The sequence below is a fragment of the Rhinopithecus roxellana genome, chromosome 14 (assembly GCF_007565055.1).
Source record: "Rhinopithecus roxellana isolate Shanxi Qingling chromosome 14, ASM756505v1, whole genome shotgun sequence".
Classification (NCBI taxonomy): domain Eukaryota; kingdom Metazoa; phylum Chordata; class Mammalia; order Primates; family Cercopithecidae; genus Rhinopithecus; species Rhinopithecus roxellana.
In genome coordinates, this window is record NC_044562.1 from 134565124 (window position 1) to 134586279 (window position 21156).

General features: G+C 51.7%; 2 protein-coding genes across 3 annotated transcripts in view; one reads left to right on the top strand and one right to left on the bottom strand.

The window, feature by feature from the left end:
• The first annotated feature begins 4880 nt into the window (after positions 1–4880).
• TMEM37 (transmembrane protein 37) lies at positions 4881–11728 on the top strand. 2 transcript variants are annotated; one of them, XM_010362151.2, is made up of 2 exons: positions 4881–4973; positions 10089–11728. In XM_010362151.2, the coding sequence occupies exons 1-2, from the start codon at positions 4953–4955 to the stop codon at positions 10659–10661; spliced, it is 594 nt and encodes a 197-aa protein (XP_010360453.1). In that variant the 5' UTR covers positions 4881–4952; the 3' UTR covers positions 10662–11728. The 2 variants fall into 2 exon arrangements, with proteins under 2 accessions (XP_010360453.1, XP_030771847.1); XM_030915987.1 differs by lacking the exon at positions 4881–4973 and adding an exon at positions 6152–6228.
• Positions 11729–13025: 1297 nt separating this feature from the next.
• SCTR (secretin receptor) overlaps positions 13026–21156 on the bottom strand; it is a 66911-nt gene continuing 58780 nt past the window's right edge. Inside the window, exons 10-13 of the mRNA XM_010362150.2 lie at positions 20109–20200; positions 18173–18299; positions 14513–14554; positions 13026–13451 (exon numbers count right to left, since the gene is read on the bottom strand). Coding sequence (XP_010360452.1) covers positions 13302–13451; positions 14513–14554; positions 18173–18299; positions 20109–20200 — 411 coding nt within the window. The 3' untranslated portion in view covers positions 13026–13301. The remainder of the gene's footprint in view (positions 13452–14512; positions 14555–18172; positions 18300–20108; positions 20201–21156) is intronic.

A 21156-nucleotide genomic window follows, 5' to 3' on the forward strand; every position in this document is an offset into this window, starting at 1 on the left:
CAAGGCAGAGGAGGCAAAGGGCGTGGGGAGGCCTGGCTGGAGGGAAAGGAACCCAGCCTGGAAAGGTCTGGAATCAGGGAAACCATGGGGTGGGGGCTGGGAGAAGAGGAAGACCTGGTGGGTAAAGGCGGGGCAGCAGGAGGAGAGGAGAGGGAAGAGGCCATGGGCCACAGACAAGGCAAGGCCTGGGGAGGTCAGAAGTACAAGGCACAGGCAGCAGGGAGAGTGGGTCATCCTGGCACCACACAGCTGTAAAGCTTGCCCAGTGAGCTTCAAGAGACTGCTCCTTGCCGACTCCCTGCTATTACCTCTGGGTGTTTGAAGTGTGTCTGCCCCAACTCGTCCCTCCCAACTTCCATCTCCTCAAAAGAGAAACCTCCAGCACTGGGAACTACCTCCAAGACTAAATCTCCGCACAGAGGAGTCACCTCTCAGATCTAAGTTTCCCTGGGAGCAGGGACCACCCAAACTTAGAGCCCCTGGAAACTGGATGGTCAAGATCATGAGTTATTCGGACTTATGCATATGTGGGCCAGGACAGTGCACCTGACACCTTATGCACATTGCCTCATGGGATCCTCACGACACCAGGAGGGAGATGCTTTCCAATTGACAGAAAACTGAGAAGCACAGAGTGGAAGTATTTGCTCAGAATGCGTTCGAAGCCTGGTTCCTCTGTAAGCAAGCCTTATTGACCAACCCCTATTTAGGGACTGGGCATGGAGTGGTGAAAGAGGGAAAAAGTCCCAGCTCTCATGGAGCTCATGATATTTTAGAGAAGGAAAGAGACAATCCAGGAAATAGACAAATAGCCACGTTCAGCTAGTGATCAAGAATTTACAAAGGTAAAAGGGTGGCAAGTGGCGGGGGCGGGTGTTATTCTGGCTGGGAAAGTCAAGAGATGCCCCTGAAAAGGCCCTAAGGCCCTGCAGACACCCAGGGGAAGGTCTTGGCAGGAAAGTGGGGGGATGGGGGGCCAGGAACCAAAGCTTCATGAGCCTTGGAAAAGAGGGATGGGAAGATGCTTGAAGGGACAGAGGAAGTGAGAGTGAAGGCTGTTCCACAGGCATCCAGGCTAGAGAGGAGGGGATCTGGGGTGGGCTGAAGTCAAGCAGGCGCTGGAGGGGCAGAGAGGAGAGGATGGAGTATATAGAGGGTGTGAGGGCAAAGAGAGCAGGAGGATATGGAGCCTGAACTAGGGAGGCCCAGGAAAGAGGAGAAATGGAGAGGTAGGTTTTGACTGTAACACTCAAGCACTGTTCCATTGACAGGGACTTTGTCTTTTTCTTCTTTGTCCCTCATTGGTTAGGACAGTGGTGACTACACAGTAGGTATTCAATCACTTCATTCATTTAGTCAATGAATATTTATTGAGAACCTACTACATGCCTGGCTCTGTCATAGGCACCGGGGATACACTGGTGAACAGGACAATGTCCTTGGCCTCTTGGAGCTTACATTAAAAGGCGGAGACAGGACAAGTAAATATGTGTATGTGGGCAGAAGGGAAAAGAGAATGGAGGGGCTGTTTTAGATGTGGGGGTCGTGATAAGGTGACATCTGATCCCAGACTTTAAAGAAGTGAGCTGGTGAGTCTTAAATGGGAGAATCTCGGGGAAGAACGTTTCAGGCAGAAGCAGCAGCAAGTACAAAGGCCCCGAGATGACGAGTGTTTGTTGACCGAACAACAGATCTAGTGCTTGTTGACTGAATGATCAGGAATTGTGTCCCTACCAATACACCTGAAACTCTCTAAGAAACATGCCTGGGTCTTCCTCATCAGAAAAGAGTGGTCAGAGGAGTGGGAGGGAGCCACTTTCTGCCTTTCTTTACGCAATTCCTCTTTCCCCAGCCCTGGCCAGGCCTAGAAGCAGGGGTCAGGGAGGGTCAGGTGCTAAGTCTGTCACAATCTGGAAAAAGGGCAGAGAAAGTCAAAGAATAGGCAGGCTCTGTGCTGTCCCACAGCCCAGCACTCATGCCCACGCTGTTTCTACTTTTAACACCTGGGGGTCCACCCGGTCATCCAACCCCCACCTCTGCCCCTGCCATGACCCCCCCTCACACTAAAACTCCTTACTTCTCTGGTCATTCTCTTGGCGCGTTATTTGTCTCTGTAGGGTTTAAGGGAAAGCTTCTTCACCCTCTGAAGTTTCAATGAAAAATAAACTCACAAAAGGCACATTAAATGGAGAAAAAGGTATATCCATGAACTCAATGTGTATACCCGGGGAGAATGAGAAAGTGATGCCCACCCCTCAGCAGTGCTCAGAAGCTTCTATACTATCCTGGCAGAACAGGTGATGGGAGAGGGGAGAAGAGGAATTCTGTAGAGGACTGAATGGATCAGGGAATAGAGATTAACTTGCCGGGTGTGGTCACATTCTTGGTCCTACAGGGAGGAGGAGAAAAACAATCGTTCCTTTTGGTGGGTCTGGATGTTAGGCAGATAAAGGAACTTCAATTTTATCCTGTGTTTTGGGAGAGATGGTGAAGGGAGGGAAGGTCAGAGAGACCTTTAGACTTCTTCAGTTGGGTAAGTCAAAGCGCCATGCTTTGGGACTTCTGACCCCAATACTTCTCTGGCTATCTCACCAGGATTTGAGAGGGCTGTGGATGCTGCCACTCCCCACACCACTCCCCACACCACCCCAACCCCCTAAGACACAGAGGTACCTAGGAGACTCCAGGTCTTAAAGTCTTAGCTCAGATTCCACCCAGATTCTGGCCATATTCCCAGTCCTCATGTGAGCATAAGATGATCAGAACTGGATAGTCACTTCCTCTTTATTATTCTTAAGTCATTTCTGCTTCTCCAACTATCTTGCTGACAAAGACATGTTGCTCTAAATTCTACTGATTCAAGACTTTTCTATTCTTACCAACAAAGCATAACAGGCTGTGAGAAACATGCCTGACCACACACAAAATTGGAAAAGGCATGCAGTGGGTGCAGATGACCCGACCTAACTGTTCCTTCTGATTTTAATTCCAGGCACTTCCCTCTTGGCCAGGTGAGATGCTATGATCCAGAAGGTGTCTCCCACAGGGCATTCTTAGGGCTCAGTGAAAGGACCCCCACCCCCAACAGGACAGGTCTTCCTTTCCCATGTGGGCTCTTTATCCAGAACCCAGAGCTGCGGAGGGTCTGGCTTCTGGGACCCTTGACTGGGGAGAAAGCAGGTGGGGGCCACCGAGGGAAGGCCGGAGAGCAGAAAGGCACCAGGCTGGCTGAGCCTGGCCAGCTGCCCTTTGCCTTAGCTCAGTGGTTATCAAAGCCTGGCCCCCAGGCCAGCAGCACCAACATCACTTGAGGCCTACTCAGCCAGAAACTCTGCAGTGGAGCCTCCCAATCTGTTTTAACAAACCCTCCAGGTGACTCTGGTGCAGAATGGTGGCAAGAACTCAAACCTGGACTAGGCCTGCCGGGTAAGTAGAGTCCTGGCTCTCCGGCAGACTCAAGTGTGGGTGGCCTGGACCAAGCCCGCCTGTGCCTGGGCCATTTCTCCGTTTGTCAAGCCCTAGGACTGGGGTAAAGGATTTGACAAGGTCTCTTGGGCAGGGATGGAATCAGATGAATATCTAAGTGGAAGATACATAGACAATTGTAACTACTCTTTCTCACATGGCTCTAAAGGGGAAAACAGATGAGTGCAGTTGCTTTGTCTTTGGGTAAAGTCACCAGGAGCTGCCTGCCTGAGTGAACCAGACAATTTAATTTATGCCATTTAGTGAAGGGTCTTGCTTTACCACCACATTTGAGGAGGGACGGCATGGAAGCCTCTCTGTTGGAATTTGTGACCCTTGGACGCTTCTCCCACCTCCACCCTTTTTGGGCGGTAAAAGCTTTTAGGTGCTGCCTCTTTAAGAACTCAGATCTGGCAGGAGGCCGTGGCTCACCCCTGTAATCACAGCACTTTGGGAGGCCGAGGTGGGCGGATCACCCGAGGTCAGGAGTTCCAGACCAGCCTGACCAACATAGCCTGACCAACATGGTGAAACCAGTCTCTACTAAAAATACAAAAATTAGGAGGGTGTGATGGGGCGCGCTTGTAATCCCAGCTACTCGGGAGGCTGAGGCAGGAGAATCGCTTGAAAGAGTTTGGGGTTTGAACCCGGAGGGGAAGGTTGCAGTGAGCCGAGATCGCGTCATTGCACTCCAGCCTGGGCGACAAGAGCAAGACAATGTTATTAAAAAAAAAAAAAAAAAAAAGAAAACCTCAGTTCCTATCGAAGTGAAGAAAAAATAACCACGTTTGTTTGGCGTCTTTGCACTTTTAATAGTCCCTGAAGAGTTCAGGAGGAAAGCAGGATTTTACATCCCCTTTGAGGGACGCAAGTAGGATTGCCCAAAAGGTTCCACTCCGTTTACACTTAGCGAGGGCCCGGCAAGAGCCCCACCTTTCACATTCATTATTTCCCTTACTAACCGAGGCTCCGAGACGCTAAACAAGTAGCCCAAGGTCACACCGCAGGGTGAGGGCAGTAGAGCCCCGGCGCGTGCCTCCTCCCTTCGGACCCTGCCGCGTTCCCAGAGGCTCGACTCTGCAAGCTGGAACAGGAACCGAACCCTCGGGCCCTCAGTCGCCTTCCCGACCCTCGAGGAATCTGCGCCCCAGGCGAAGCAGTCCTCGGAGGTTCGGGAGCGTCGGAGTGACTTCCCGATCCTTTACCCTGGGACCCGAGGGATCCCTCTCCCCGAGTGCCGGGTCCTCCCCGCGGCTCCCCAGGGGCTCCTCCGGCCGCCCTCGCTGACTCAGCGTAATCTGAGCTGCGGAGGGCGGCGGGGCTGGCGGAGCCCGCACGGGGTTAATTGCCGAGCTTTGAACGCCCCCTCCCGCCCCGCCCGCCTCCAGCAGCCGCCCCGCCCCCGCGGAGAGGTCCCGGGCAGGCGCCAGCGGCCGCAGCAGAGCAGCTGGAGGGAGCGAGGCTGCAGCGGGGCCGCCGGGCGCAGCATGACTGCCATCGGCGTGCAGGTAGCCGGCGCCCGGCGAGGCGCTGACCCGGGGTGCTGCCCCGCCGTGGGAGGTGGGGGTGGGGGGACGGGGGGAGGGGCGTACCCACCGCGAGCTCCGGCGTCGGCCCGGGGGTGTGAGCGCCCCCCGTGCCCGCCCCCTGTTGCAAACCGGGGTCCGGAGGAGGCTGGGCGGGGAGCAACCTCGAGGAGCCTGCCTCGCATAGCTGCTCCCGGGGCGCGGACTCTGGCTGCCTCTGTTCGCGGCCTTGCAAGCACCCGAGGCTCCCAAACTTCACTGAGAAATATTTCTTCTCTTTGGGGTCACCAGTGACTTACTGGTCGGTTTACTATAAGGGTTCCCCTTTGTGAGAAATGAGGCGCATCTGGGGTGGAGGAACAGAATCGACTTGCAAAGTGAGGCTTATGTAACAGGATGCGTCTCTCGGGAAGCTAGACTTTTCTGGGGGTGGAGGTTAGGAAGACTGTCTCCCTCCCCAAAGCTGCGTTTGGGGTGCTGGGCTGGGGGTGGACTCGCTGAGGCGCGAGTCCTGTGGGAAAGGCTCTGGGGAGGGAAGAAGCCCGTGTCTCCGAAACCTTGGCTTCTCCTTAGCGGAGTGCAAGATGTTTATGTTGGCTAAGAACCTACACATTCCTACCCGCTCCCTCGGGTCTGCTGCTCCCCGAAGGGAAGTCAGTGGGTGGCGGTATCGCTCCCCAGCGGGCGAGCTTCTTTTCCGCCCAGCTCGCCCGCTGCAGAGTCTAGCCGCTGGACTGTCCCCGGGATTACAGGGGCCCGTTGACTTCGTGTTGAAACGCTCAGCCACAACACTGACCTAGTAGATACTGTTCCGCCCATTTTATGGATGAGGTAACCGAGAGTCGGAAGTAACGTGCCCTCAGTGGCTGGACGAGGAACAGAATCAAGATTCAAACCCAGGCTTTCTGACTCCAAATCCCACTGGCTTCTCCTGCCTTTACCTAACGGGAGAAACCCTATCCACAGGCCACCCCCAAAACCTCTTCCATAGCCAGGACCTAGGCACCTGGGCGAAGCTGGGCATGGGGTGCAGGGAGTTCCTCCCCTTTGTTCTGGAGCATGTCTGGAATCCTGGCCAGGCAGCGTGCTGGGACAGACCAGGTGTGGTCCCTCCCCTCCAGGAGCTTACAGCCCATGTGGGGAGAGAGACTTGGAAACAGGGCATGGAGGGAGCGAATGCTCAATTAAGAGGTGCAAAAGTTGCCAGCCGGGGAAGAGGAGGAAGCCTGGTAGCAAGGTGAGAGCTCAGCTGGGGAGGCCACAGGCTCCAGGGGAAGGGTGGGTGCTTCGGCCACTTCTGGGGTAATAACTCTTCATCCCTACAACCATGACTTGCCAGGGGGCAAACACAGGTAGGAAGCAAGTTCTGGGTCATGCAGGCAGGGGTGGGCCCAGCTGGGGCTGAGAGGAGCAGAGGCAGGGCCGCTCATCAGAGGCTGTGAACTTCCAGGATGTTGATGATGGTCATGGCCTCACCTGGGCGGCAGGGGGAAAGTGGGTGATGAGGGGGAGCAAATACTGGAGACATGTTGGGGATGTGGCGAATGAGTTGGGAGGAGCTTAGGTTGTCCACCTGGGGGTGCTTTGGTTAAGGGGAACACATGAGGCCCTGAGTTAGAGGAGGAAGACCATGACATTGGACTCAGTACCCCAGTAGTGTCAAGTGACCCTATTCTATAGGTCACAAGAAATCATTCAGGGTTACAGATGAAAAAGGAAAATGCTTACATTTTTAGCGGAGAAGTTAAGGCTCAGAGAGATTTAAGTGATTGCCTAAAGGTACCCTGCAGGGGTCCTCTAGGTCAGGGGCAGGACTTGGGCTCCCCCCTCTCCCGTAACTTCTTTTCCACTGCATACCTGTCCAGCTGCCCTCCAGGAGCCATTTCAGGCCCTGCATCACTGAAAACTGGCGGAGGTGCCGGGTGGTTAGGAATGAAGACTTCAATATGTGTTGTTGTTACTAATATTAATAGCTACCATGAGTTGGGAGCAGTCCGTGTACCATGCATCTTTATACACAGGATCTCATTTGGTTCTTGGGAGTTTCGGTGGTGGCTGGAGAGTTTCAATGAAGCTCTGCTTTGGGGCAGGAGCGGGAGGAAACGAGATGAGGTCAGCTGTCTTCACTTTCTGATTCAGACGTGACATCTAAGGGCCTGGAGATTAAAGTCCAGTCTGCCTAGGACAGGTGGGGCTGGGGAAGGGACAGGACGTGCCTGTTTTCCAGCCAGCATGCTGTCTAGGGTTAAAAGGTTTCTGGGTCCTTTGACTTATTCTCTGCATGTGGTGCTCCTCCTTTTTAGGACCAATTATCATTCTCTAGGGACCTTGTAACCTTGCCAGGTGCCTTCATGGCTACGACTTTCCTGCAAGTGTCATTAACTTCATTTTCTTTTTTTTTTTTTTGAGACGGAGTCTTGCTCTGTTGCCCAGGCTGGAGTGCAGTGGCACGATCTCGGCTCACTGCAAGCTCTGCCTCCGGGTTCACACCATTCTCCTGCCTCAGCCTCCCGAGTAGCTGGGACTACAGGCGCCCGTCACTGCGCCCGGCTAATTTTTTGTATTTTTATAGAGACGGCGTTGTGTAAGTAAGTGAAGAAACTGCCCAAGGACAAACACCTCTAATGGTTTGTGGAGTAGACATAGGTTTTCAAAATTTCCTTTGGTTTTTTTCTTACCGGTAGATTTGTTTTGTGTGTGTAATAAAATGCAATACAGACTCCTGGACCCCCAGTGTCCCAAGCAGGTACAGGGCTCAGTTGAAGTGAGGAAGGGGGTGCAGCGCCAGCCTGCTCAGCTTCCCTGCCCACCTGGCTTCAGCACTGGAAGCCCCACCAGGAGCAAGGGGACACAGTTTGAGAAGCACAGCCCATACGCATTGCTCTGTGGTTTTGACTGCACCCAGACTGCCTTCATCTCAGCACCTGGTCCTAGCTCTGGCATGGCCCTTGAGGCATCCCTCTGCATGCACCTTCTCCTCACCAAGCCGGGCATGGGGCGCAGGGAATTCCTCCCCTTTGTTCTGGGGCATGTCTGGAATCCCGGCCGGGCAGCGTGCTGGGACAGACCAAGTGCAGTCCCTTCCCTCCAGGAGCTTACAGCCCATGTGGGGAGGGCTGTAAGGGCTCAGTACCGAGCCCCTAGCACAAAGGCCCTGTCCTTAGAAGGCCCTAGTCAGTATTTATTCACTGAATGGATTCCACCTCCTGTATATCATATAATTGTCTGGGCAACCATAACAAACTTCATTGCAATTTAGGTGAGTGATCTTGGGCAAGTCACCTGCCCTCCACATGGTTTCCTTCTCCATACACCCACCATGGAGCCTCCTACTTTATCAGCCTCATAAGTTTGAGAATAAAATAGGATCCTACTTAAGGCAGAGGTGCTGAAAGCAAACTGCATCCTTATTCCTGTACCCCTGAGGTTGAAATTAGTGGTAGCTCCTGTGTCTGGGGCATGTGAGCAGATACCCTTGCTGGGCTCTTTGACCAGGAGTCTCCCAGAAGCAGGGCTTTATTTTATGTCTCACACAGAGAGGAGTGGCCCAGACCTGCCTCAGGAAGCCTCCATTCGCCCACGGCCTAGGACACACCCTGTGTTCCTCATTGCTCCATTCTCCTGGGTCCTAGCAGTGACCGCCATGCGTGCCTGTTTTGTCTACCTCCCAAATTGAGGTGTAACCTGGCATCTTCTAAACACACTTCAAAGCAGGTCATTTAATGTGTGACTGTGCAGGAGACTCGGTTTAAAGGGAGCTTCAGACGGAAGTGACAGTGGTTGCAAACGACCTTTGACTTATCTCACAGCTCTCCCTTGAGCACCCACTGAATGCCCAGGTATTGGGGACACAGCAGTGCATAAACACAGAATGTGGTGATGTGGTGGTCGGGGGCTGCCTTCCCAGAGCACACAGTGTTGGAATGAGACAGAAATAATATGTAACTACAAACTGTCCTCAGAATGGTGAAGAATTTGAACAGGTGCCTGACACAGAATACCAGGAGGGGCCTGACTCTGGGTTGAGGGGGCAGGAAAGCGCTCCCTGTGGAGTAGACTTTAAGCTGAGACATGAAGAATGGAGAAGAGGTGTTGTCCTGGCGGGGTGGCAGGAGCTGCAGAAGAGCCTCTACAGGCTGAAGAGCCAGTCATCTGAGGAAAGAAAGTTCTAGACATGGGGAGAGGGGAGTGTGCTGGGAGTTGAGGTTGGGTAGGGAGGCGGAGCGGATTGTAAGGGGCTTGTGGGCAGTGTAAAGAGTTCCTGAAGTCTTTCATTTGCTTTCTGGGTCAGGGCTTGGGTGCAGTGTCCGGGTGGTATCCTTGAACTGTGAGATGAGACACCTCACTGGACACCTAGCCTGGAGACCGGGGTGGGGGCACCTCCTTCCAAGGCTGAACCAGAAGTGGAGGAGAGCTGCAATGGCCTTCCCATGCCCAGAAGCTGCAGGAGCAGACAATGGGGTTGGCAAGCTCTGGATAGGGTACGGGCCGCACAAGTCTGAGGGCAAGGTGCAAACATCACTCTCAGTACCAAGAAAAACAAGGCAATAACCTAGAGTCCTGGGCTGAACGTGGACAGCTCAGAATGATCAGGTGGGTGGAGGTTAGGACAAAATTGTGAGTCCTGGGCAGATGGAGGGAAACAGAGCCGTGTATTGATGTGCTAATGTCTCAGTGCTTGGTAGAACCCTGGCAGCTCTGCCAGGCCGTATTCTTGTTTTTCGTACAAAGAAACCGAGGCAGGCTGCATGCTCAAGGTCATGGGAGGCAGGCACGACAGGTTTTCTGAACTCAGAACTGACTCAGATTTGTCAGTCGGTTTGGACTTCTCACCCACTGTGAAGATCACGAAAGAAAGAAAGCTCAGGGAACTCTTAGTGCCCGGTGAATACTGGATGGCAAATGCTCACAGGTCTAGAAGGGTGGAAGGGTTCCCCAAAAACGGTGGATCTGGTCTGTTCCGGGGTTCACAGGAGACCGGAGCAGAGAATAGGACTGTGTGGAGTGGGAAGGAGGCCTCAGGGGTGTTCCCTGCAGAGGTTCCTGGGGGCATGGCAGGGCTGTGACTGACAGGGTGCTTCCTATGGTGTTTTCCAGGCCCAGAGGCCTTTGGGCCAAAGGCAGCCCCGCCGGTCCTTCTTTGAATCCTTCATCCGGACCCTCATCATCACATGTGTGGCCCTGACTGTGGTCCTGTCCTCGGTCTCCATTTGTGACGGGCACTGGCTTCTAGCTGAGGACCACGTCTTTGGGCTCTGGCACTTCTGCATCACCACCAACCCGAGTGCACCAATCTGCTTCAGAGACCTGGGCCAGGCCCACGTGCCTGGGTTGGCCGTGGGCATGGGCCTGGTGCGCAGCGTGGGCGCCTTGGCCGTGGTGGCCGCCATTTTTGGCCTGGAGCTCCTCATGGTGTCCCAGGTGTGTGAGGACAAACACTCACGGCGCAAGTGGGTCCTGGGTTCCATCCTCCTCCTGGTCTCTTTCGTCCTCTCCTCCGGGGGGCTCCTGGGTTTTGTGATCCTCCTCAGGAACCAAGTCACACTTATCGGCTTCACCCTGATGTTTTGGTGCGAATTCACTGCCTCCTTCCTCTTCTTCCTGAACGCCATCAGCGGCCTTCACATCAACAGCATCACCCATCCCTGGGAACGACCATGGAAATTTTAGCCCCCTCCAGGGACATCAGATTCTACAAGAAAGTGTGGTCAAGATGGGGCTTTTCCAACATGTGGCCTCTGGTGGGGCTGAGGTGGGACAAGTACCTTGAAACGGCTGCCTCTTTGCCAGTGACTTGTGGGTGGCCAGCCAGAAATGGCCGGGGGACCTCTGCAGCTGATGTGCAGGACCAGAGGCCAGGAGGGTGCCTCAGGGCCACCAGCTGCACAGACCTAGCCAGATATTGATTTTAGAAGAAGAAAAAAACATTTTAAAGCTCCTTCTTGAATTTTATTCCCTGGACTGGAACAGAGTTGGAAGCAGCGGCGTTAACTGGTGCCCGATCTAGCTGCACAGCCAAGGATAGTTCACGCCTGTTTCACTGACACGTGCTGGGTTAGGGGCTGCAGAATCCGTGGGGCTCCCAGGGTCATTAAGAATGGATCGTTCTTCCAGCGAAGGGTCCAATCAGTTCCTAGGACTTTCTTCCACCAGCTCAAAGGGCCTTTGTATGCGTGTCCCTGGCTTTAGCTTTGGTCATGCCAAAGAGGCAGAGTTCAAGATTCCCTCAGAACGCCCTGCACACTGTAGGTTTTCAAACCATTTGACTCGGTTTGCCTCCCTGCCCTTTGTTTGAACCTTTCAAACCCTGGATAACCCCAGCTTCTAGCAGCTGGCTGTCCCCTCTGGGAGCTCTGCCTTTCAGAACCCTACCTTAAGGTGGGTTTCTTTCTGAGAAGAGTTCTTGAGCAAGCCCTCCCAGGAGGACCCACCTGACTGCTAATACACAGCCCTCCTCAAGGCCCGTGTGTGCACGTGCCTGTCTTCTGTGTGGGCCAGACAGCCTTAGGGCACCATTTTTAATCCCAGAACACATTTCACAGAGCAGGTATCTAGATCTGCTGGACTCTGCAGGAGGTGAGGGGGAGCAGTGAGAGCTTGGGTAATGATTAACATCCATGCTGGGGATGCATGGAGGTGAAGGGGGCCAGGAACCAGTGGAGATTTCCATCCTTGCCAGCACATCTGTACTTCTGTTCATTAAAGTGCTCCCTTTCTAGTCCTTTTTCTGCCCAGAAGTAGGTGAGGTTATTGAAGTAGGTGAGGTTATTGCCCTCAGCCCATTTCTTTCTACACAGACTCCTTCCCCCTCCCTCACCTGGTGAATTCTGGCTCCCAGCAATTGCGTGGGTTTTTGGTCTCTGCCCCGCTCTTGTCACTGTTGCAGGTTCCTTTCCTGGTCTGGGCTGAGCACCTGTACCTACCTCTATTGTGATGTTTTAAAATTCTTATTCCAGGATGCATGGAGTCATGAAGCAGTCTGCTTTGTAGGATGTAAGGCCATGGACTTTAAGGTTGAACTATCAAGATGCCCAGAGTCCATGGAGATCATCCCAGAAAGGTTTCCGTGAATTGCTTGGTTTTATGGAGTACGGAGCTCATCAACCACACAGGCGGCATCTTAGCCTGGGAAATGGGAACCTGGAGCAATCTACAAGTTTCAAAGGGGATGCGTAACCCCCTTGTCTCTTCATGGGGAGGGGATGTGTGGCGGTGGGGAGTCAGGGCCCAGAGAGGGATGCACTTGTCCAGGGTCACCCAAAGCCAGGAGTAGAGCTGACCCACCCACCAGCAGGATGCCTTTTCCTTGACACGGAGGGGAGTTTCTCTACTTCTCTCCAGAACGCTACCCCCTGAGCACTAGTAGGTTTGGTTTTGTAAAAGCATTCAAAAATTGAGTCCTTTTTCATCCTCTCATGGGGGCAGGGAGCACAGATATTCAAAGGAACCGAGAACGAGAGTGGAGGGTGAGACTGAAGTCCCCAGGGGCTTAGAGGGGCAGCAGGGAGAGCACAGACACAGCCTTGGAGCATGGGCATTTGAAGTCAAAGGCCCTGGACTGAACTTCCGCCACCTCTTTGCTTAGTAGCTTGGGCAAGTCATAGGACTTTAGTGGACCTGTCTTCTATGAAATGCGATCATGCCCCATTTCCTGCTGTGTCTGCCTCAGGCTGAGGACATCTGTGTGAAAGAGCAGGAAAAACAGGGGTGTGCCCCTCACACCCTGTTGGGGATAGTAAAAGGGACTGGGGGCCCTGGGGCTTCCCTGACCTCCATGGTGACTTTATCCTATTATTTTAGCTGTTGTCCTGAAGGTTTGGGTAAGAGCTACTAACCAGGTGAGTTACAGTAGGAGACAGACAGGATCCGCCGACGGCAAACATTTTGTGTTGGCTGGGCCTTCTAATCTTGTCCCTGAGTAACTGAGCTGGGGGACCAGTGAGGAGCCCTCCTCCTGCGGGAAGGGGTTGGGAGCAGGCCAGAGCATACACCCTCACCTTGTGTCAAGGCAAAAGGATGGACAAATACAGATCAAATCTCATCCCAGGCACCCTTTATTTCCTTGTCCCTTTCTGGGACCCCTGAACTTCTCTTCCCAGAAGAGCAAACAAACCAAATCCCAGGCCCTTGTCCTGCCCCACAGTGCCCCACATCCCTTCGGAAGAGTCCAAGGCCGGGGAAGGGGCTTCTACAGCTGAAGGAGGGTATATTATAGGGTGTCTGCTGGGAAGACGCGCTGTCCCGCAGCAGTGCCCAGCCGTCTCAGGACCTGTCTTGGTCTCTGTCCGTGGGTGGCCCTGCTCCAGCCTCTCAGATGATGCTGGTCCTGCAGGTGCCCTGGCTCTGCTCCAGGTGGCTGGCCTTGGTGCTGTTGCTGAAGGAGGAGCTGAGGGCCACGGGGTGCAGTGGGAGCTCACGGAGGTGCCACTGCTGCCACTTCTTCTGAACCTCCAGCTGCACCTGCCCGGGAGACCAGCCATCAGCCCAGGAGGAGAGGACAGTTCTGTGCCTGGAGCCCTGCTCACGCCCCCGGGGACTCCATGCAGGCCCTGCCGCTCCTGCCCAGCTGTCCTGTCCCCTAGCCTGCAGGCCACGCAGATTGACTGTTTCCAGCCCTAATGTCCAGTAGTTACTGAGGGTCACCTCTCTCCTGGGCACATGCACCTACAATCTCATTACATCGTGTCCTGAAGAAAGGACTTGTGCACCTTGGAACAAGTGGATACTTATTCCCGTGAAGCCACCCAAGCTCAGAACTTATCTGGGGCCCAGGGAGTCACTCTAAATTTCCTTCACAAGCGCCAGCTGCAGCAGCTGAACGTTTGAAGCTAGGCTTGATGTTTGATTTTTGGGAAACATCAAAGGTCATCCCCATTCAAGTGCAACAAACCAGATAGATGGTCAGTAGTCACAGAAAGGCTTAGCTCATGTTGACTACATAGCTCTGTATGCTGAGCCTGGCGTCCTGACCCAAATGCTCTGTGTGAGGCTCGAGTCCTCAAAGTGAGTATGCAGTCTCCCAAGGAGTCAGTGCTCATCTAGAGGTCCCTAAGGATTGAGCTGCAGACAGTTCTGAGTCACCCATTTTACATATGGGCAGACTGAGGCCCAGAGCAGGGCAGTGACTGAGATCGTCCATTGAGCAAGCAGCAGGGCAGTCAGGAACCTGGGTTCTGCTGAACTTTCTCCTCCTGCATTTGCCGAACAGATCAACATCGGCACCAGGAGTACTTGTTAAAAAACATGTTCTCAGACTCCAGCCCAGACCTACAGAATTTATTTCTGTGGAATGAGAAATTAGGAACAGGGTCCAGCCATGGTTTTAACAAGCCCTCCAGGTGATTCTGTTGCTCCCATTAAGACTTATAAGAAAACTGGCCAAGCCCCCTGCCACCATATCCAGGACTCCCTCTGACTCTTTCCATCCCCCTTCCTACCACCCCTCCCAGGTAGCTCCTTCTGACCCGGAATCCAATGGCTAGGAGCTCTCCTGGGTACCTGGGTGACCTGAGACTACTCACCTCCCCGTTGAGGAAGCAGTAGAGGACGGCCACCACCAGTCCCTGCCAGACGAACAGAGGCAGCAGGGTTAGCTCAGGTGCTCAGCATGTGACCTGAACCAGCTGACCAGCTGCACCCTCCCCAGGTCTCTTAATCACCAGCTACAGGCTCATTTCCCCACCTCTCTTGCCTCACTGGGAATTAGGCTACCTCTTGTGGGCTGCCCACAGTGCCCCTGGCTGTGCTGGCTCATCCAGCGTAAACTGTGAACTCCTTGCAGCCAAGGGTAGGCTCCCTTTTGAACACATGTGGTGTCAGGGACAGGTCAGTAGGGGCTGCTAACCCAGTCAGCCGGGCTCAGGAAGCTCACCTGGGAGCCACGGGGATGGGTGGCACCTGAAGTGCGCCCACTCTGCTGGGAGGGGTGTAGGCGGCCCAGGGTCTCACCTGGGCCCTGCATGGTCTTGTTTCAAGATAAGCTGGAAATCTGAATATGTTTAAATGTAGATAACCAATTCAAATTGAAAAACAAATGTGTAGGCAGAACAAACTTTGTACAGGTCCCAGCCAGCCAGTGGTGAGTAGGGCTGGACCTCCCTGCTTAATGGACAGGTGGGTGCACCTCCATGCTCAGAGTTTTATGTTCCCTGGTGTGGTGAGGTCTGTGCCCGTAAGACCCTCTCTCCCTGGTATTTGGAGCTCCCGATTTCCTGATGGTGCCCCCAGGATCCTGGTGTGGAGCTCTGTCAGGGGAGGGACTCCAAGCAGGCTGGGGTCTTGCAAGATACAAAACCATACACATCATGATCCCAATTATGTGTGTGTGTGTCTTTGTGAACAGAAAAGAGACGGAAGTAAACACACCAATATTTTAACAGAGGTTATTTCTGGGTTATGAGATTCTAGATTTTTTTTTTTTTTTTTTTTTTTTTTGAGGCAGAGTCTCACTCTGTCGCCGGGGCTGGAGTGCAGTGGCTGGATCTCAGCTCACTGCAAGCTCCGCCTCCCGGGTTTACGCCATTCTCCTGCCTCAGCCTCCCGAGTAGCTGGGACTACAGGCGCCCGCCACTTCGCCCGGCTAGTTTTTTTTATATTTTTAGTAGAGACGGGGTTTCACCGTGTTAGCCAGGATGGTCTCGATCTCCTGACCTCGTGATCCGCCCGTCTCGGCCTCCCAAAGTGCTGGGATTACAGGCTTGAGCCACCGCGCCCGGCCTGATTTTTTTTTCTTATTATTTTTCTTTTTTTAAAAAACTTTTCCTTATTTCCCAAATTATTCACAATGAGCAAGCATTATTTGTACAATCAGAAAGAGTAAATACATTTTTTTTTTTTTTTTTTTTTTTTGGAGATGGAGTCTCACTCTGTCACCCAGGCTGGAGTGCCATGGCACGATCTCAGCTCACTGCAACCTCCACCTCCCAGGTTCAAGCGATTCTCCTGCTTCAGCCTCCCGAGTAGCTGGGACTACAGGCACACGCCGCCATGCCTGGCTAATTTTTTGTATTTTAGTAGAGACAGGGTTTCACCATCTTGACCAGGCTGGTCTCGAACTCCTGGGCTCATGCAATTCGCCTGTCTCAGCCCCGCAAAGTGCTAGGATTACAGGCGTGAGCCACCGTGCCCGGCTGTAAATATACTTTTAAAGAGTATGTGACAGTGATGCTGTTATTACAGTTGTATGTGTTCTTCTTAAGCCCCGCCTTTTAGAAATGCATACTAAAGTGTTTGCAGATGAAATAACATGATGTTTTGAATTTACTTAAAAAGATGGGGGTAGTAGGTAGGGACAGAGATGAAACAAGACAGGCCATGAGTGGATACTGCTAAGGCTGGGGATAGGTAATGGGGTTCATTGTCCTACTCTCTTCACTTTCGTATATGAAAGACATTTTTATGTGTATATATAAGAATATATATGCACACATATATATTTATAAAACTTTAAAAGATCCTTTTCCTTCAACAACATTCCTATGAGAACATCAGAAAAGTGCTTTTGGTTTTCTCTTGACAAGACATTTTCCCAGGGAGGTAGTCCACAGTCCTAACCATTAGCCCCAACTCTGAGGGACAGGAAGTCTCTATCCATGGCCAGGCAGACCCGGGTGCAAGCTCTCAGCATGGTCCGTTTCTGAGCCAGGTCAAGTCCTTCCACCCGACTGGTCCTCAGATCCTCTACCTGCTAGACAGGCCATCGTGTGCCCAGCCTCCCTGGACGTTACAAGAGCAGTGGTGGGGAAAGCTAGCTCCCTAGCCCCCAGGCTGAGAGGAAAAGAATCCTGGATTAAGCCAGAGGCTGAATTCTCTGGAGGTCTGGGGCACTGACGGGCTACTGGGCAGAGCCAGCTTAGAGGAGGGTGTGGTCTGAAGGTGTGGGTAGGGCAAGACCTGACTCCACTCGGTGGGTCCCCAGTGATGCATCCTCCCTAGAACCTTTAAGTAACAGGAAGACCCTACCCTGAACAGAGCTCTGGGGATGAGGGGAGGGTTTGAGCCCCTACTCACAGGCCGAGGCCACCCCATTGAAGGCTTGGCTGGACAGTCTTGCCCTACTGTGGAAATGTTATTAAGGACTAAGTTCTTTAAAAAAAACCAACTGGGAGAATTTTGTCTCAGGCCCTAGAGCCTATAATCACTGGCTTCTCCTGGCCATTAGTTTGATTTTGTCTTATGGATATGAGAAATCCTGAAACAATTGTTTCGTCTTTGCTTTGGCTACTGGGAAGCTCCCTACCACACTTACGACCCATCTCTCCCTCCTGTATAGAAGTTTATCGTATTTGTTTCTGTGTAGCAACCCAGGCAGTTATATATTCTTTTTCTCACTGATCCTTCATCTCCTTATTTTTTGTCCTTTGTATGTTTTTCCCAAAAGCGACACTGCATTATTTTTGGAAGGAAATAGCTATAAGTAAATTAAAAAACGGCATTGTGAAGTTTGGGATTCATGTTCAGGCTTCCTCTGTCCAAACACGTTTACTGTTGTTGTTTTTTTTTAACTTCACAACATCTTGTTGAATTAGTAGGTAAGTGATTTTCCACCTCACTTTATTTTTTAAAGTCAGTTTTTAGTTTTAATAATTTGCATATGCACATGGTTTCAAAGAATCAAAGGATTCCTGTTACAGAACCAGCAGCCTCCTGACGCCCCGCCCTCACTTCCTGTTCCTCAGATGCGACTACTCCTTGGAACTCTCTTAACTGCTCCTAAAAATTATGCTGATGTCGCTACTTGAGGAGTTTTCAGTCTAAGGCATTTTCTATGGATTTCCCAGTGTGAAGATGACGACAGTGTTCTCTTCCAAACATCCGCCCCACACTCTTGCAAGGCTCATCTTCCTGCCTCAGTGTTTGATGACTCAGCCATCTGCGCTTACGTTATTTTGACCATGCATATGCTATTGAGAGTTGTACAATATAGTGTACTGGGGCTACTTTTCCTTTTTATTTTCCCTGAAGTCAGTCTCTCTGTCTTAGTTTTATCTCCCACTTCCATTTGACTGGTGGGGACCAGGGGTCCCTCTCAGGGACCCGTAGCACTGTCAGGTCCGACCCCTTCTTCCCCTGGGTCTCCGCCAGATAAGGCATCTGGCTCGCTGTCTCTATGCCCTCCACTTCTCCCTAAGCACAGAGAGAACTCCTCTTTTCAGCAGGCAGCCCCAGTCCCGGAAGCTTACCTGGAATGAGCCAAGGGCCAGTTCAAAAAACAGCTGGATCTCCATGGCGTCCTCTGGGGAGAAGGCGAAGACAATGTAGTGGATGCCAAAGAGGGGGATCAGCAGGAGAGTAGACCTGGCCAGGCGCCTGGGGACACACAGAGACTGCAGCCTCCCCTCTGCCTCCCTGTGCCCTTCTCCTCCTGCGGGCACACAGCTGTGCCACTCCCAGCTCGGGACTGACTGCTGAGGCTGGCTAGCAGTGCCCCACACTTTTTTGTTTTCATTTTTTATTTAGAAAATTTCTAACTCCCACGTATTTATCACTCAGATACGACAATTTTTGATTCATGGAAAAGCCCCAAACTTTCTGATCATGCAACTCCATCAGTAAAAAGAAAAAAAAATCGGTACCTACACCATTAACTTTATAAATTACATGCCTATATCACTGCTACTCTATGTCTAACATCATATAAGCAAAGCCGGCTTTCTCATTTGCTAGATAATAAATATCTATAAGGATAAATTCTTGTATTTGCTTCCCAGGTTAGAGTTGCCAAACTTAGCAAATAAAAATACAGAATCCCCAGTTAAACTTGAATTTCAGATAAACAGTGGACACTGCGTGGGGGTAAAGATACTGAAAAACGATTTGTTGTTTATCCATAATTCAAATGTAACTGGGCATCCTGTATTTTACCTGGCAACTTCATCCCAGGCCCCCAGGAATCTGACACCAGGTAATCCAAGCCACTGCCAGATTCTCAAACACAAAACACCATGGAGAAGGTCTCTGGGGGACACTAATTTGTCCTGTTATTGTTTTGTTTTTTTCTTCTTTTTGAGACAAGAGTCTTGCTGTGTTGCACAGGCTGGAGTGCAGTGGCGGGATCTCGGCTCACTGCAACTTCTGCCTCCCGGATTCAAGCGATTCTCCTATCTCAGCCTCCAGAGTAGCTGAGATTACAGGCACCCTCCACCATGCCTGTCTAATTTTTGTATTTTTAGTAGAGACGAGGTTTCACCATCTTGACCAGGCTGGTCTCAAACTCCTGACCTCAGGTAATCCACCCACCTTGGCCTCCCAAAGTGTTGAGATTACAGGTGTGAGCCACCGTGCCTGGCCACTAATTTGTCTTTAATATAATTTATGGGCTGAATTATGTCCACACCCACTGCCAATTTTTACACTGAAGCCTTAGCCCCCAGTACCTCAGAATGTGACTGCATTTGGAGAAAGGTCTTGAAAGAGGAGGCTAAGTTAAAACGAGGGTGGAGTGGGGCCTAATCGATCAACTGGTGTCCTTAGAAGAGGAAATATGGACACACAAAGGGACATCAGGAATGCCCACACACAGAGCAAAGGCCCTGTGAGGACACAGCCAGAAAGGCCAAAGAGAGAGGCTTCAGAAGAAAACAAACCTGTCGCCACCTTGATCTTGGACTTTAAGCCTCCAGAACTCTGAGAAAATACGTATCTGCTGTTTAAGCCACCTAGTCTGCGATATTTTGTTACAGAAGCCCTAGAAAACAACATATTTCTCTCTGACATTTGAAAGGTCTTAAGTATTTTTGGATCACACACTTCCCTAAAATCTGATGAAACCGAAGGTCATCCTCCTTTGAAAAATACACATACTGTTCCTACACACCTTTGTGTGAATTTCAGTCTTTAAAGCCCATGTGGAGACTCCCTAGCCTTGCCCCAAGGATAAGATCTCTCTGCCTTCGGGCTTCCTGCCTGAGACGCCTTAGTGTTTCCACCCCCATACAGTGTCTGAAGCTCTGCAGTCAGACCATTCCCCCCAACCGCCCCCATGTACCTGGTAAACTTCTTAGGACTAGGTCTGCAACTTTTCCTCCATCTCCAATAGCTAGCACCAGCTGAGTAAACAGTAGGTGCTCAGTAAATGCTTGCTGATTGACCATGCCTCAGTCTTTGCCCTTCACTTACTTATAATGGCTGACTTCATTTCCTCTTGTTTCTTGGGTTCTAAGTTTTCTCATCAGGATTCTTAGAATGTTTATAAAAAGGATGAAATTAATCTGCAAAACACAAGGCAGAGGTGGAGCTGAAAGTATCTTGCTTTTCCAGCCACCTCTCCTGGCCCTGTCCCCTGGACCTGAGGGCAGAGAAGACATTGCAGACATCAGAGCCAGGATGGCTCACCACTGCTGCCCCCCCTTTCCATCCCCTCCCCACCCCCAGTCCTGGTGAAACTGTCTAGAGTCCATGGCTGGAGGCAGCACTCCCTCCTACCCTGGGCTGCAGGAGCTCTAAGGTCTAATCAGTTGCAGGGCAGATCACTCACCCTTGCAGAGCATTGGATGCCCCTGGGGATACTGTTAAAATGCAGGTCTGGGGTGGACGTGAGATTCTGCATTTCTAACAAGCTCCCAGGTAATACAATGCCAAAGCTGACTGACTTTATAGCAGTGGTTCTCAAAGTTTAGGGTACCCATTGCTGGGCTCTAACCCCATAGGCTATAGTTCAGTAAGTCTGGCGTGGGGCCCAATAATTATTATTTTTAACAAGCTCCCAGGTGATGCTGAAGCTGCTGGTGTGAGGACCAGTTTGCAGCTCAATCGCCAGCTTCAAGAAGCCACCCTTGATTACTTCCCTTTGCTGATTCACTGTATTTAGGGATAATATTACTGTTTAAGAGCACTTAAAATATCTTTTTTTTTTCCTTACCAATTATGATTGGGTGATAAAAATATCTTAAAAGCCGAAATGCATGTGTCTGTCAAACATGTATGTGCCTACTTATCTGCCAACTCAACCGCCAGTCCCTGAAGGACAGAAATGCAGTCTTTTTATTCATTTTGGTGTCCCTCCCCCACCCCCAGTGCCCAGTGCCAACAACATTAGGAAGTTGCCCACGTGGTAGCATCTCTCCCTCCCTCACCCACCTGCTCCATTTTATAGAAGCAGGGATCAGTGGAATCACCCAGCCTCACACCCGCATTGTTCACACAAGCAGCCTGGGGCCTGGGAACG

What these genes read in the sequence shown, in the direction of transcription:
- TMEM37 (XM_010362151.2), top strand. Translation starts at nt 4,953, where the DNA reads ATGACTGCCATCGGCGTGCAG. An exon ending in TGACTGCCATCGGCGTGCAG is followed by an intron (nt 4,974 to 10,088) that starts GTAGCCGGCGCC and finishes GGTGTTTTCCAG; the next exon opens with GCCCAGAGGCCTTTGGGCCA.